The sequence below is a fragment of the Lathyrus oleraceus genome, chromosome 1 (genome assembly GCF_024323335.1).
Source record: "Lathyrus oleraceus cultivar Zhongwan6 chromosome 1, CAAS_Psat_ZW6_1.0, whole genome shotgun sequence".
In the NCBI taxonomy this organism is placed as follows: Eukaryota; Viridiplantae; Streptophyta; class Magnoliopsida; order Fabales; family Fabaceae; genus Lathyrus; species Lathyrus oleraceus.
Genome location: NC_066579.1, coordinates 374773514 through 374791635, shown reverse-complemented (window position 1 = coordinate 374791635; position 18122 = coordinate 374773514). Strand labels below are relative to the sequence as shown.

General features: G+C 25.5%; 1 protein-coding gene across 1 annotated transcript; it reads left to right on the top strand.

Moving 5' to 3' along the window:
- Nucleotides 1–6350: 6350 nt before the first annotated feature.
- On the top strand, nucleotides 6351–7438 carry LOC127137515 (chitinase 2). Its single transcript, XM_051063977.1, has one exon. It carries the CDS (start codon nucleotides 6408–6410, stop codon nucleotides 7269–7271), a length of 864 nt encoding a protein of 287 aa, XP_050919934.1. The 5' UTR covers nucleotides 6351–6407; the 3' UTR covers nucleotides 7272–7438.
- The last annotated feature ends 10684 nt before the right edge of the window (nucleotides 7439–18122 follow it).

The window sequence follows — 18122 nt, the reverse complement described above, 5'->3', positions numbered from 1 at the left end:
GGCACTCGCCTTTCCTACAACATTTAAGGGACTTCGACCCAACCACAACAGCAAACGGCAAGGGGACACGTTAGGACTAGGGTTGGGAATAGGGAAGCACCACCACCACGTGAGCCGTCTAGACGAGTAGTCAGACCTCCCCCGTGCGGATCGTACCAGGGACCGCATAATATGTGATAAATCCCAAATTAATAATGCATTTTAATTAAACTTTATAATATTTGTCTTGTGTATTATTTTAATATAAATATATTGTGTTTATCAATATAAATTATATATATATATATATATATATATATATAATATATATATATATATATATATATATATATATATATATATATATATATATATATATATATATATATATATATATATATATATATATATATATATATATTATATATATATATATATATATATTAATATATATTATATATATATATATATATATATATATATATATATATATATATTATATATATTATATATATATATATAATATATATATATATATATTTATATATATATATATATATATATATATATATATATATATATATATATATATATATCTTGTAAAATATATTATTTATATATGTTAAAAAAGATATCTTGTAAATAATATGTTGTAAATTAATATAAATATAAATTAATAAATTTAAAACAAGTTAAAAAAGATTTTAAAAATTTAAAAAAATAATTAAAAACATATTAAAAAAAATATAAAAAAAAGCAAAAATTAAAAAAAAGAAAAAAAAGAAAATAGGAGTAGGCGCCACTCCTAGTGGCGACTTGCCCGCCAATTAAGGGTAGGCGCCATCTAGGGTGGCACCCATGTACAAATTAGGGCACAAATGTATCCATTTTTGCAATTTTTTTGAAATAAAGGTTATTTTTGTAATTTTTTTAAAAAAATTGTTTATTTAAAAAAAATTCTCTAAGTTTAACATCACGCTACGCATGCGGTTGATTAAAGACTCACTTGTATAAAACAAGTTGGGAGATAAGTCCAATTTAGCCTTAAATAAATACTTCCAAAGCCCTCAAAAATTTAAATAATATTGTGTAGGTTACCTTTGGGTTCCGTCATTTTAAATATGGGTATTTTTAAAGAAGAATTATTCATTTGTATTAAACTTTTTGAGGTAGATAGACTTAAGTGTCCTGCCAATCATCACAAATAGGAAACTAAGGCAGTTTTTACGTACCTGTCGTAAGTCATGTGTTGCAAAATGGATATTCATAAAAAGATGGGAAGACAACTGTCCAACATTATCGGATGTCATCTTTATAATTTTGTGGGAATGGTGTTTAGTCGTCAAACATCTATAATTTGAACAAAATATAAATTATGATAAGGTAACAATAACAATATTAACTTAGCAAATTTAAATACAGTATATGTATAGAGTTTATACCTTAACCCATTAATTAATAATGTCTCCGGAGACAATATATATAACTTAAGTCTCATAACCTAATACCCACGCAAAAAATTATAGGGTTGTTTTCATGGCTACAATTAATTTTTATATAGGAAGTAACTAATACACACAAAGCACAAGTAATATATTTACGGAAATAAAAGAATATCAAAAAACAAAGATACCTCATCCAAGACCACAAACACGACCACCATGCTCCTATGTTAAAATCGCTTCTACCAAGATGTCTTGAGGTTTTTGTAAAACAAAAGATACCATCCTTATATTTTTCAAATAATAAATCCTATAACACATATAAACGTTCATCTTTACCCAAATTGAAATAAACTTAAATAAATAACGTTGAAAATAATATTTATTTACAATCTTTTTTGCATCTTTGCGTGTAACCTTTGATGGGAACTCACCTTCTGGTCTTTGATGTGCCCTCTTTCATTTCTTATGGCGTGATGGTGGAGATGAGTTGCAATCAAGACTTCTAGAAGGATCCCCAAACTCTTATTCTTTTTCTTTTCTTTTTTCTTGAATCATTATCTTTTATAGTTTACCATATCCTTCACGAGACAATCTATGTGGGTAGATATTTCTTGCTCTATTCTCATTCTTTCCCAAATGGTTTTGCTAATAAATGGATACATCAGGTATGGAGTCTGCATGTTACCATTTGGGTCTGTAATATAATCACTTGTGAGATGTTTCTTAAAGTCTCTCCAACGCTTACCAATATATCTAATCCATATTTTCAGCATATCAACCTCTAGAATAATAAACACTTCCTATATTCAAGTAATAGAGATGATATTAGCATTAAACAAAAAAACTAAATGGTCATCTATACTTGTAAAATAAATTGTAAAATTTCTAATAAAGACCAAAATATATGTCCATAATTTATCTTTCAAATCATCATCAACGCCATGACAATTATCTATCATAATATTGACTTTTCTTCTACCTTATAATGACACACAACCCCTAAAATTACCAGTATGTTCATCATAGCCTTACCAGTTCTTGGACAAAAATCAACCAGGAAGCAAACATCAGTTTTGTGAGCCTTTGAAACTTTGATCATCATTGTGTCACCTCTAGTTTTTTTTTACTTTTAATACTAATAGAGGTTGTAGTAGAGGTTGTAAGGGAGGTGTTGGTCGAATCACCTATCCGTGTGTAAACTTCCTAAGAACATACATTCAACATATTGTTAAACTAATGCATATTCTCAAACTAAGATTATTCAAGAAACACAACATTTCAAGATATTTGCTAATGAACCTAATGCATATGAATAATACTATACTCGTGGTACACCTCCTAAGAACATACATCACAAACTAACATTATTCAAGAAAAACAACATTTTTATAAGCTAATAACTATAATTTGTTTTTCAAAATCAGGATAGAGTGCTTAGATAAATATGATGAAAGAAGCTTATGTTCATAAGGGCTTATATCAATAGATAATCCAATCCAAACAACCTCTAATAAAAATTATTCTAGAGTTGTAACATACAAAATGCATCAATATTTTCTATTCAAAACTGATTCTACTCTAAAATCCAAAATAAACTGAAAGACACACTAAAGAAAAACAATATTTTTATCAAACTAACATATTCATAAGTGCTTATGTCAATAAATAAAGTGAGTTACGTATAGAAAACGTGATGACAAAGCTTCTTTAGGTTGGAAGAGTTGATGTTCGAGTTGTTTTTGGAAGATGAAATATGAGTTTTGATGTTTGAGTTGTTCATGAAAGATGAAAACTACCTAGGGTTTTTTTTCCAAAGAATGAAACAAGGAGTGTTGATAGGTAAATAAATTTTTTAAATTTAGTTATGTGAAGTATTCATGCAAAATAACTTACATGTTGGTATAGGGAATAACCGAGAGAATAGACTAATTTATAATTAAAAAAGGTAGCATAGTGCTATATTCTTGGAATTGCATACAAATGATATTACCTCTCAGTTAGGCAATGTGACCGAGGAATATTACAATTAAAAGAAGGGCATTTGAAAATATTATTTATATAATTAAAAATAAATAAATAAAGCAAAAAGGAAGAGGTTCTATTTGAGAAAATGTAACACTTGGTCCCTAATCCAATTGAAAAATAAATAAAAAACAAAAAATGAAGTGACAAGGATTCGAAGAGAGATCCCTGATAGATCCATTCCATCGGTTTAGATAAACTAAGAAAATATGTCATATATGTGTAAAAAAAAATTAATCATGACACTTTTAGAATTACCTTGGTTTTGTGTAGGACAATGTGAAAGCTTTGTCATCATGTAACACATTATTATGTTAAAAACATGTAGCTCTTAGATAACACTTTAAAATAAAAGTGTTATCTAAGGTATTAACTTGTTACGACACTCTAAATAAAAGTGTGCTATTATAAACTAACTTGTTACAACAAGTTTATATAAAGTATGGTTTTAATATTTAGTAATCTATAACAATATATAAAAGGAAAACTTGATTTTGGTGTAGCCTATTTTTCTACCAATTTTACCCTTAGATAATTTACATAATAACTTCTAATAACTTATATTGAAACTACTATTATCATCTTTTAAATAACTTCCTACTATTAACTTCTTATATAAGATCCAACTAAAATTAACATTAAATAAAATAATATCATATATATTTTCACGTGTGTTTATTAAAAAAGTGGACAGACGGACACAAAGTGTCCGTTTGGACGCTATACACAATAAAAGTAAAAAATAGATTTTTGACAAAATTGAATTATTATAAGAATCATAATCCACTAATATTTGAGTCCATATCCAATATTTAATTGATTAATTAAATAATTTCTAAATAAAATCTAATAAGTCCTTTAACTCTATTTGATCACTTAATTATTTAAGATACTTAATTGATAAAAAAAAGCCTAATATAATTAAATAAATATATTTGGCCACATAATTATTAAAATAATACTATAATACTAAGTATTAAAATATTCCAACAATCTCCCACTTGACCAATATATTTTAATAATTATATCATAATTCTTTAGGCGCGCATCCAAATACTATTTCATCTTTAGATTTCAACTTTACAATCTGATCCACCTCATACATCAACAATGAGACCACCGCGGCTGCCGTCACTGACGTATAACGTGACAGAACTCTGACGACCACCACATCAATGTACTTGATGACATATATCGATATGAATGAGTGACATGGACACTTTATGTAATGTAATATCTGAATCATATCTATTTCCAACTGGTCCAACTGAATTCTTTATTGAGATCAAATTGACGTTTGCAAATTCAATATTTGCACAAATGATACAGAAATGGTTATAACAATAATAACCTCATAAACTTTATTTCTGCAGATAATCTTAACATAAAGTATGTATCGATATCAAAACAATATTATAAAACATAAAGAAAGAATGACTCTCACTAATCTAGGACATCCTTAACGACAACAATCATATGAAAGACCTTATATGTCAAGTCTTTGATTACTAAGTCAGCTAGCATAAAATTTCTATCTATATGTTCTATCCTTCAACAACAACAACCTATAAGTCAATGAACTTTACAAAATAGTTGCTGAAACATTATTCGACTGACTTATTTCACAATATAGCTTGAGTTGTCTTTTAAATTCTTTATTTTATTTATTTATTATTAATAATTTTTTTATATGGAATCAAGTGACATAAATACATAGAGTCATTTAGGATGCCAATTATATATAGACATTCAAAAGTATCAGAGTTGAACATTCTAATGATCTCCAAATTATTCGATCTCTAATATGTGAGCACAAGTTATTTTATTCTCTATAACAATCCTTATGGTTGTCTCATTTCAACAATTCAACTTTTGAATATGCTAAAACAAATACTTACTTTTGATTACTGAGCGTCAGGGTGCTCCGAAGGGCCGTCAGAAATTTTTTTCCCATAAAAAATGAGTCGTCGAATACTCCTTCTATTTTGAAATCCCAAACGAGAGAAACAATCTTAGAATCAGAATCCCTGCCCACATAGAAAAAGGAATGCAACTTGGAATTTATTCCCCATCTCTAAGAAGAAGAAACATTACTATCAGAGTCACTCTCTATGATAATAGGTTTATCGTTCATCGTAACGAAAATATTGTAAACTCTTGAATGAAAAACTGATGTGAAGATTAGGTACCTTGAAATATGTGGTCAAAGATAGTAAAGCAAAACAGAAGGCCGAGAGCCAGAGCTTTGAAGCTCTGAATATGTGGTGAAGGTTACTCCTATAAAAATGCTCTTAGAGAAGAGGGAAAGACTAAAAAAAATAAGGGAAACTCAATCTACAAAATTGGGAAAAAACTTCTCCATATTCCCTTCATTCTTATATTGGCGAACACAAATTATTGGTTTAAGGTTGTTGAGTTTATCATTCGGAAAAAAAACTCAAATTATTGTAAAGTTGGGTTGATATTGTATAAAAGTCCAAAGTTTTTTTTTTTATATTTTATGAATCTCTAACAAACCATAGTGTGAACATTTATAAGGGAAGGATGACATATGTACTAATTTTTAATTTGAAGAAGTTTCCTTCTAACTTAATCCATGAGATTAAATTTGAAAAAAAAAAATTAATATAGGCAAGTGTTTGCATACTTTATTGTATATGTAGTGGTGTTGAGAATATTAATTGCATGAGTTATTGATGTAGTTAGGAACGTTCTTCACCCTTGGTTTTTGTCTAGTCATATTTGTATATAGTTTTAAATTTTCATATTGCCGTCGTTATTGTCTAGTCGCGTTGTTTAATAGTTTATATTGCAAAGCAATAAAATGGCATTAGATTAAGAAGACTAATAAATAAAAGTTTGATTAAAAATAGGACCTCTAGGCTTATAAAAGGGCAACAGGAGTGTTGTCATTCCAACCACAACCAATTAAATCCTCATTCAAAAAGAAAGTAAATCACAATGTCAGGATCTACCACTGTGACGCCTACCATTTTCCGAGAATACATTGGCATGGGAGATTATATAGATCATTTTCCTGATGAAATGATCAATGCCGATATAAAAGAATTCCACTTCATTCTGTGCTTTGCCACAGAGACGCATGTTGACGGAAAAGGCACAGGACTTTTTGACAGCAATTGGAACTTCACGAACTTTAGCCCAGAAAAGGTGGTGGAACTAAAGAAAAAGCTTAACAACGTGAAAGTGAAAGTGGTAATAAGCATAGGAGGCATTGGCCCTGAAGATACATTCAACCCTAAGAATAATGAAGACTGGATTGTGAATGCCACATCATCAATCAAAGGGATCATCCTAAACTACCAGACCAAAGTCCCCAACGATGACGTACTTGACGGTATTGATATTAACTATGAAAAAATCAGTTCCAGTATCAGTGACTTTTCCAACTGTATAGGAGAGGTGATAAAACAACTCAAGGTTGATCCAGTTGTTTCCAAATCCATGAAAGTGGTGTCCATTGGTCCAACAGAGAATTCCCAATCCTACTACCTCAAACTTTATCGCGACAACAAAGGCTATATTGACTGGATTGACTACAAGTTCTACAATCAGTATTTTAACACAGTGGACGATTTTGAAAAGCTCTTTAAAAAACTAGTTACTGAATATGGTACTGCGTTAGATAAATTCTTGGTAGGAGTCAGCACCTATGAAGCTATTAAATCTAAAACCATTATTGAGGGATGCGAATACCTCCTTAACCGTGGATCACTTGTTGGAGCTTTTGTTTGGGATGCTAAGCCCTCTGCCCCCGCATATACACCTGAGCGAGAGATTCAAAAACTCCTTGCTAAAAAGTGATTACTTACTAGGTTCTTACCTACCTGGTAATTTGTTTTTATTTCACGGGTCATACATACTATAATTAATAGCAACGTCTTATGCGTCATGCTATGTATAGTATGTTACATATTCTAAATAAGACCTATCATCCATTGTCTGCTCTTTTTACTGCTTGTGTCTTTGTATTCTTCACCTTTTTATCTGTTTCCTTTAAGTATTATGTTATCTTGTGATTTGTTTGTGAGATTTTAATTGCTTCTGTTTCTGTTGTATGTACCATGAATTATCTGTAATATCTTGCTATTAAGTTAATAATAAGAAGCAAATATTATTGTTTTCAATTTCTCTATATACTAGACTTTTACATCACTTTTTTATTCTTTCACGTTCCAATTTTGATTGGTTTTTACATTCCAAGATATTAACTACTATTGGTATAAGAATATCGTAATTATCAATATTTCAAAATGATGATCAAATTCTAAATTATGGTGTTAGAAACTCTGAACTCTAGTCTCAGAGAGATTCTAGATATAACGACTCTAGACTCAGACAAAATAGATTTTGAAGTTTGAACATCATCAGAATTTAAATCAATGCAATCATTGACGAAGTTCTAAAAATAATGTCAACTCTGGTTGGTTACCATCAGTCAACTCCTCTAAAATAGACGCCTTTAATGCACTCTTGTTAATCCAAACCTTATTTTGTCATTAGACTCTGATGTCTATTTTCAAGGTTCTGAACTTTATACATGCATTTTATTCTCATATGCAAGGACAAAGTTCCAGAGTGTCAAAATGGATGAATAGTTCTTATGGGCAATCTATCTATTTATACCGTTTTCGGCAAATCGATTTGGAATGTTCGAGTTTTCCCTTCCTACCATTTCCGACAAATCGATTTGGAATTAAGCTGTTCTTGCAAGATTCAATTTTGGATATCTTCAATTACGGTTTAATTTCCCCTTTCCGTAATCTCCAATAGTTGATTATAGTTTTCAATAAATCAATATATATATATATATATATATATATATATATATATATATATATATATATATATATATATATATATATATATATATATATATATATATATATATATATATATATATATATATATATATATATATATATATATATACACATAAATATAATTATAATTCTTCAAATAGGTTAAAAACACAAAGATGAAATATAATGATCAGTCATTTTCCTTTTCCTTTTATTTTTTTAGTGTATTCAGAGTGTTTCTCAAGGTTAACTACCAAAAGTGGATTAGACATTGTCACGACGACAGATGGCGACCAACCAATTATTTAAAATGACATACCAGGACCAAAAATTACCAAAATAAAGTGTTTACTTATTATTATAAATATTCATCTTTTTTTTTTAAATATAACATAGAAAACAATCATTATGAAAATAAATAGAAGATATCATTTTTGTACATTATTTTATTCTTGATAATAATTATTTATATTTATTATTTTTAATAATAAAATTATTTTAATTGAATTATAAATAATAAATATAGATAATAAAGGCCTAATAAATTTTATTCAATAAAAAAGTAAATATTTTATATTATTTTTATGAGAACTAAACTTTACACCTTTAAGAATTAGACGCATAGGAAATATGTACAATGTATTATACATATTAATCATTATCTCCAATATTAATAAAATTACATGGAATAAAAAAAGTTACTAAGATAAATATTCAATAAAAACAAATATTACTCTAGAAATTATTCATAATTAATATTTATTAAAATTGATCTATCAATATTTAGATTGAATCAACAAAATATAAATTTTCTTCTTTAGTAAAAAATCTAAACTTTATTCTCTATAAAAATAAAGTTTATTTAGCACTAATAGTAAAAGAAGGACAATTATTAAGACAAAACGTCATAAATCAACGTAAAAAGTTATTCAAAATATTAATGTGATAAAAACTTAATGCCGTTATTAAAAAAAAACTGAAGGTCAGAAAAAATATTTAGAATAAATTATATTTAAAGTTGTTCCCAATTAAATGAAATAATGAATATGTTAAATAATATTTAAATTTTTTATTATTAATATTATTACTTAAAATTGAAAAACTAATTGAGTTCTATTACATTATACTTTTGACTATCCATATGTAATTAATTTTAATTTTTATTACTAAACAATAAAATTAAATCAAATTAACAACTATTTATTTCATAATGATAATAAAAAATTATCAATTTTATTTCAGAACTAAATTGAAGATGAAGGAATGAAATTGAGTTACACATTTTGATGAGTATAATAATAAAATTTTATAATAGTTTAAAATTCTTTATAACTCACCATTCATACAGTTTAAAACCGGTTGATATGACTGTTTACTTACCTATTAAATAATTGATTAATTCAATTTTATCATTATTAAGAATTAATTGGATTTTAATTGTACTTTAATTAGGAAATAATATTCATTTATTATTTTGACAATCATATTTTACATATTTAATAATTAAATTTATGACAATTAACCGTTCATTAGATCCTTACTGCATTATAATATATAATTAATAATCAATATACATGGTTTACTTATATATTATTATAATTATTATTATAAATATTAATATCAATTTTTAAAAAATATATAACGTAAAAAACTATCAATATAAAAAAGAACATTTTATACGTCATTTTATTTATCTTTATAATTAATTATATTTATTTTATTTATAATCAAAATAATATTCTTCATATTTTTGTTAAATTATAAATAATAAATATAGGTATTCAATGATTAATTATTTTAGATTCAATCTAAGTCTACATATTTTTTATTATTAGAAATAATGAACTTCAGATATTATCCTATGACGACGAGTCACTTCTCATATACAAATTAAAAACAAAAAAATCCATTAAAACCAAACAAATGAAGAACAACGACTCATTTAAGAAAAAAATAACTAAAAAACCATAAAAATTGATTCTAATTTTGAAGTCATCTTTCATGTTTTAAAATTTATTTTGATGTCCCACCTTGCATTTCCATATTTATAAATGTACTATTTTTCAATTCAAATTAGACTATTTTCTTTTGTTAAGTTAATCTTATTATCTATCTTGGAAAAACAAAGAAAATTGTATCCTTATAATAATTTTTCTATCGATTTGCTTTAAAAATTAATTAATTAATTTTTTTTGTGGTGAATAAGTGTGCGTAATAGAAAATAGAATTAAATTTTAATAATTTGAGTTTTAATGTAAGGTTGATAAACTATTTGTAGACATATGTAACTTATAATAATATATGTTTTGATGTATTATAAATGCACAATTTGCACATGTATGTAATTTTATGTATGAAATGCAAACTCATAGGAAATAAATCATTATGTATATATGAATTTTAGTTAGAGGAATAATTGAGGTTTTTGAAGGTTGTGTTTTGAAGAGTGTCACATCGTAATTTTAATGATGTGGCAAGTAAGAGAATGAATTGTCAAAAGAATAATTAGTGGTTCACTTTTATTATATTACTAGATTAAGGTCCGCGCCATGCACAAATGTAAAAAAAAAAAATTTATTGAATATTATTTACGTTAAGAATTTTTTTTAAAGATATGATCGATAGTTTTATATTTTTATTGATTTACAACGAATTTGTAATTCAGAAAACAATATCAATTAATTAAAAATAAAAGCTACATTTTAATTGAAATAAAAAATATATCCTTATAAGTTGAATGATATCTAAAATATAATTTCATAAAATTAAATAATTCAAAAAGACATGGCTTGATGTTTTATTTTAATTTTGAATTTTATATCTTTTTGGTTGGAATTTTTTTTTTTAGATATTTAATTTTAAGTTGTTGATGATATGTTTTAACTTTTAGTCCTAAATAAATTTTAAAATTTATTTAAAATTATTATTAAATAAAATTTCAAAATCTATTCAAAGTTATTTCTATATTGTCAAATATTAGTATTATGATGAATATCAATGTTTCAACTGCTAATGACTTTACTAACTTATTTTTTTCAAAAAAATAAACTTATTTAAATTTGTTATGAATGATATTAAAAAATATTTATGTGATATTTTTGTTGATATTTGTTGAAATATGAGAATAATTATTTATAAAATACCATCTTTTCTTTTTATTGTAGTAACTATGTTTTATATTATAAAGATAAACAATCTATAAATTTTATATCCTTATTTGCGAAAAATCAAAATATTTGTTGTTTGTACTTAGTTTATTTGTTTGACATGAAATAAAAAATGTAGAATACAAAGAATTTAAAACTATTTTAGAGACACTATATTAAAATGATACATCAAATGTTTCTTTCTTTAATTTTAAGAGTGAATGCTTTGGATTTAATTTATCAAAATAGATGTTTTATAAATTATATATATATATATATATATATATATATAATATATATATATATATATATGGATTTAATTAAAATACATTGACAGTGTAAAGGAATTTTACACAGTAAGTTAATCCTAGATGTTGGATATTAAGATAAGTTTGACTTTTATTTTAAAAACTATAAAGTAATGCAAACGGATGATGCTGATGAATCGACAGTGTAAATCTTTGTGGCTATTTTTTTTATGTTTAGAATAAATTTTTTTATTTGTAGGTATTGAGAATATTTATGTTATTGAGGAAGTGTATATTGTGTTTTTAAATTATACACTAGAATTTTATAATTTTAAAGTTTAAAAAATTCCAATTAGTTAGAAAAGTTGATCAAATAATAAGATGATTTTCTATTACAAAGTTTAATCACATGATTAACTTTTTAAAAAAAATATTCAAAACCAAATTATTATTATTTGTTTTTTTTTAATTTATTAAATTTTAAATAAAGTTCAAATTAGTTACGAAAATTAATCAAAATATAAAACTATTGTAGTTATTAAATTTTGCAAAATTTTTATAATTTTAATATCATTTTTTTGTTAGCCATCCATTTTTTTTAATGATCGGTTTATTTTTGTGCAAAATACTTTTTGATTTAACAAAATAGATTGAATTATAAAAAGAGTGATACGTGTATTTAGATGTGATTAACTCTTCTAAGATATATAATAATAAGATTTTTGTAACATATTTGGAATAAAAGTTGAAGTATAATTGTATTTTATTAAGTTGTAAATAAAATTTGAATTAATTATAAAAATTGATTAACTAATAAAATTATTGTAATTATTAAATTTTGTAAGAAATTTAAATATTTAATTTTTTTTTGTCAGTCATCAGTTTTTTATTTTTATTTTTGAATGATCGTTTCTTTTTGTGATGTTTTGTAATTTAAAAAAATAGTGTAGGTATTATATTTTTTTGATATTAGATTCTATAAAAAGAGAATACTGCAGTTACTAACAAAATTTTGTATTTATTATTATTTTTTATAAATGTAAGGTGAAAAAACCAAGTTATATAAAGAGTGATAATTGTGTTTAATTATTAACTCTTGTGAGATATTTAATAATAATATTTTTGTAACATATGTTTTTGGAATAAAAGTAAAGGTATAATTGTGTAAACTTGTTTTAAGATTCAATCTTAAAGGTGACACATCAAATTTTAATTGGTGTGATAAATATAAGCTACATGACATATTATATGTTATAACATAATCCACTTGATTAGATTTTATATATTATAACAGATAATAGATAGATTTTTTTGTTGGACTAAAATATGTTACTTATTTTGAATTTTGTGGATATTTTTTTTTGGTTTAGAGTAACTTTTTTATTTGTAGGTATTGAGAATATTTCATGTTATTGAGGAAGTGTATATTTTGTTTTTAAATTATACATTAGAATTTTATAATTATAAAATTAAAAAAATTCCTATTAATTACATGATTATTAAGCTGATTTTCGGTTAAAAAGTTTAATCACATGATTATTATTTTTTAATATTTAGAAACCAAAATATTTCTATTCTATATTTTTTTATTTTTTAATTTGTAAATAAATTTCAAATTAGTTACAAAAATTGATCAATTAATAAAATTATTGTAGTTATTAAATTTTACAATTTTTTTTATATTTAATATCATTTTTTTGTTAGCCATACGTTTTTTATTTTTATTTTTGAATGATCTGTTAATTTTGTTCTAAATGGTTTTTAATTTAATAAAATAGTGTAGTTATTACATTTTCAAGTATTAGGCCCTAGAAAAAAAAAGAAATATTGTAGTTATTAACAAAATAGTATATAGTCTTTATTCTTTTAGGTGTAAGCTAAAAAGATTGAATTATATAAAGAGTGTTACTTGTGTTTAGTTGTGATTAACTCTTCTAACATATATAATAATTAGATTTTGTAACATATTTGGAATAAAATTTGAAGTGTAATTGTATTTTATTAATTTGTAAATAAAATTTAATTAATTATGAAAAGTGATCAACTAATAAAATTATTGTAATTCTTAAATTTTGTAAGAAATTTAAATATTTAATATAAATTTTTTTTGTTAGTCATCAGTTTTTTATTTTTATATTTGAATGATCGTTTCTTCGTGTGATGTTTTATAATTTAACAAAATAGTATAGTTATTATAGTTTTTTTATATTAGACTCTATAAAAAGAGAGTAGTGTAGTTATTAACAAAATTTTGTTCTTTATTATTTTTTATAGATGTAACCTGAAAAGACAAAGTTATATAATGAGTAATAAAATTTATTTCATCAATTCAGATATCTACATTGCATTTGTAACTCCAAGAATATCAGCGAATTATTTGGGCTTCTAGATCCACATAGGACGCTAATTTCTACCAAACCTGCCGAAGTTATTAAGTCATATATACAAAATAAGTTGGATGGAAATTCAAAAAAAAATTACTTTGGACCATTGTTAAATCGGTAAGTACATGTTTCCTTCAAGGTTTTATAGTTTTTTTATATGTTATTTTGTAAGATTTTTATTTTAGTGATTCTAACTCTTTTGTTTTGAAACTACAACAATCATTGGTAGTTGTTTGTTATTTGTCCCAAAGATAATGATATCTTTTGGTTTTGATCATTAACAAACCTCCCAAAAAAAATATTAAGGTCATACTTGAGGGGTAAGAAGCCTAAATCAAGATATATCATTTATAGTTTATTTATGTACCTTTTAACTTTATATTTATAACTTACTTTTGTTGAAATTTCTTTTATCAGAGATGTTGAAAAATATGATTTATTAAGAGCTATTAAGAATAAGAAGCCTAATTGGAATATTGTCAAGGTAAGTGAGTTGTTTTGTACTACTCATATTTCTTTACCGTAGTTGTACTACCCATAGTTATGCATATTTAATGGTTAATTTTCTGTACTACCCATGTTTCTTTACCATAGAAGTACTACCCATATTTATGCTACAATTTCTTTTACCATAACTTCATATTTAATGGTTAATATTTTGTACCACTGTGGGATGAGACTGCATAATGGCTTGTTAATTCGAAACCTCCCCTAAGAGAATGCTCATTTGGATCAGCTTAATGTTTCCAACATTATAAACTTAGGGGACAAATATATCCACGATCAATGAAATTCATCATACGCCTTTATTTCCTTAGGTAACATAGAGGATATTAGGACATGGAAAGTCGAGAACAACGAAGAGTGTTCGGTTAAAACTACATATCGGGTGTGTGATTATGAACTAAACATTAAAATTAGAAGAAGATGGGACCTTATTTGGTGTCTCCAGATGCCTCATAAGTTCAATAATTTGTTATGATGTGTTTGTCGGTGTTGCTTACCTACTAGACTCACTCGACGCGGACTGTCCGACAGAGGTTGGGTCTACAAATTGTAGATAAATGCGGCAGCAGTAATATAGAAATTGCATTGTTATTCTGTTGTTTTGATGAACATCAGACCAAAAAATTTGCTATATTAGAGCAACAACTTTCGATTTAGCTGTAAGATGTGACTGTGGTTTCTTATTTCCTTCCTTTCTACAAGAATCTCATCTAGAAGCACATGTTTTCGCTCTTTATGCTAAAGACTTAATATTTTTTAGTTCATTTTTATGACTTAATTTTCAATTTATAGTTGGAAAATAAAATTGTAGTTGATGGATAGACTTTGGTACAAGGATCACTTGATTTAACATAGTTATAACATTGAGTGTTATTAATTTTGAATCTATTAAATCTCTTTTTATAGATGCATAAACAATATTGCGCAATTTGCATGTTCTTTTGCTTGGCAAAAACCAGGGGGTGAGTCTCCTTTTGATGTCTGAGTTTATTCTAAGATAATGGTATTTGTCTATAACATCCATTTGAAATTTTTCTTGAGAATTGTTGCTATGAACATTTGCAACCAATATATTGTTGCCTATGTGATCTATGGTGAGTCTTCTTTTGATGTCTGAGTTTGTTCTGAGATAATGGTATGAAGCTCTGGTTTGACATTTGTCTATAACATCCATTTGAAAATTTTCTTGAGAATTGTTTCTATGCACATTTGAAACCAATATATTGTTTTCCTTGTGATCTATTGGAGGAAATTAATCAGTAGATCTTTTAGCTTCTCCATTTGCTTTACATCTACTTCCTTAACATGAAATCTAAGAATATTACGTCATATGAATGAAAATTGATGTTGAAGGAGTATAACAACACTTTCATGACTTGGTTTATTGAAATCTGTTTCTAGAGAGAGTAGACATCAAAGACAATTAAATGGAGGTCATATATGCCTAATTTAATGTAATAACTTGGAGTGCATATGACATTACTAAATTTTTATTCTATACAAAATCAAAGGACAATCATAGTACCATACAAAATAGTGGTATTATCGTTGAAGTTAAATCCATGTACATCTCTAGTTCCAAAGATAACAATCTTGTACTAGCATCTAGAGCATACATTGGAGTCATTGAGGAGATTTTGTAGATTGATTATGTTATTTTTAAAGTGTCTTTATTATAGTGCAAGTGGATTGACAATAACTCTGATTTAGAAACCGATGAATTATGATTCACACGGATTGATCTTCGAAAGAAAAATTATATGAATAAAACATTCATCATGGAGTCCCAAGAAAAACTAGTTTTTTATGTCACTGGTACTTGTAACACAATATGATTCATTATTCTCTAAGGAAAACATATTCCTGATAGTGATGAAAATAAAGATTTAAGTTTTGATATCCTTTCTTTTGCAACACATGTATGTCTCTCATCCGAAGAAAATAATTCAGACGATGTGCATGTTATTCGTCATGATCATCAAGAGGGGATATGAGAAAACTAGTAAGTAAATATTTTATTTCACTTAGTAATGCATATTTATTCAATTTGCTTTATTATTCTTTTTATTAATATTTATATTTTTCCAACATTTAGAGATGTCGAAGGATACCCTATGTTGCATGATTTTAGAAGTAAAAGTAAAAAAAAATTAAAAACCACTGAAGTAAGTGTTATATGATGCATGTGATTGATATTAAAGTTAGAAGTTGTTGTTGAAGATTGGATTTTGAATGGTGTTGTTGTTGTTGCTACTGCTGCTAAGATTAATGGTTTAAAGATTTAATGTTGTTGTTGTTGTTGATTATCCTAATTGATTTTAAATGTAGTTCAAATTTTAGGCGCTCAATGACCGATTAAAAATCACATACAAGAATTTTTGGATGACCTAGAAGAAATTTCCTTTTTGTTATTGATTTTGTTTACTAATCATTTATTTTAATTTTGTTGTAACATTACAAGGTGTGTGCCATTTTTTATTTGCAATTAGTGAAAATAATGAATATTTTTTGTATAATATTTTTGTTTTAGAAATTTTGTTTGTTAAATGGACAAAATGTACAATCTTTCTTTCTATTTCAAAATTGGGAACAAAAGATTTTGTAATTCAAATTAAAATGAAATTACATAAAAATTTAAATAATAATTATTTTCTCTCGGTTAAATAATAAACCAAGATAATAATATCCTTTATTACCTAGATTTTCTTATAATCGGAATAAAATGTAGGGCGCACCATCCAAATTTAAAAATATTAAAAATATAATTATTATGGATCGAATAGATGATCATTAAATTTTTTCATTAGGAGGAACCTCGACCGAAATAAAAGATGAAGCATATTTCATGTTGCCTTTCGCTATCTCAAACCGAGATTAACCTGAAGTAAATGGGATTTTTTTGTTGTAGTGTTACTTATGTAAATGGAATAGAATATATATATATATATATATATATATATATATATATATATATATATATATATATATATATACTCTTCAAAGCACACATGATATTGATATAAAGAGACGTAAAACGAATTTACATACATAAAACAGAAGACGTTCACTCGTCAAAACATAACACAGATACAAAATAAAATTAAAATGAAACAACTAGTAGGAAAAAAAGCAACCTTTTCAGGACTGAAATAATCTATGTTCCAAGTTGGCTTGAATTGTCCTGTGCCTTTTCCATTTTGGTCATGATCTTCTTTAGCAAATCATAGAATGAAGTGGAACTCTGTTATTAAGGGGTTTGATAATTTCACTTGGAAAATCATCTAAAGTAATTGGATATCGCTTCACACCAATATATTCACTAAATATAGACATTATGAAAATCTTGACTCGAAATTCTTTTATGAATATGTAATAAGGATGTTTGTAAATCTCCAACTCTTTATGTCCTTTTTATAGGGATACATTTCAAATGGAGACACATTCTCATAAATAAAATTGACAATTTGACTAAATTTAATAATTTATTTTCTTTTTTATGCTACCCACAATATGTTATATTTGTATATTTTGTTTTAATAAAAATATTTGTAATAATTTATATGTCATT

What these genes read in the sequence shown, in the direction of transcription:
- LOC127137515 (XM_051063977.1), top strand. Translation starts at nt 6,408, where the DNA reads ATGTCAGGATCTACCACTGTGACGCCTACCATTTTCCGAGAATACATT.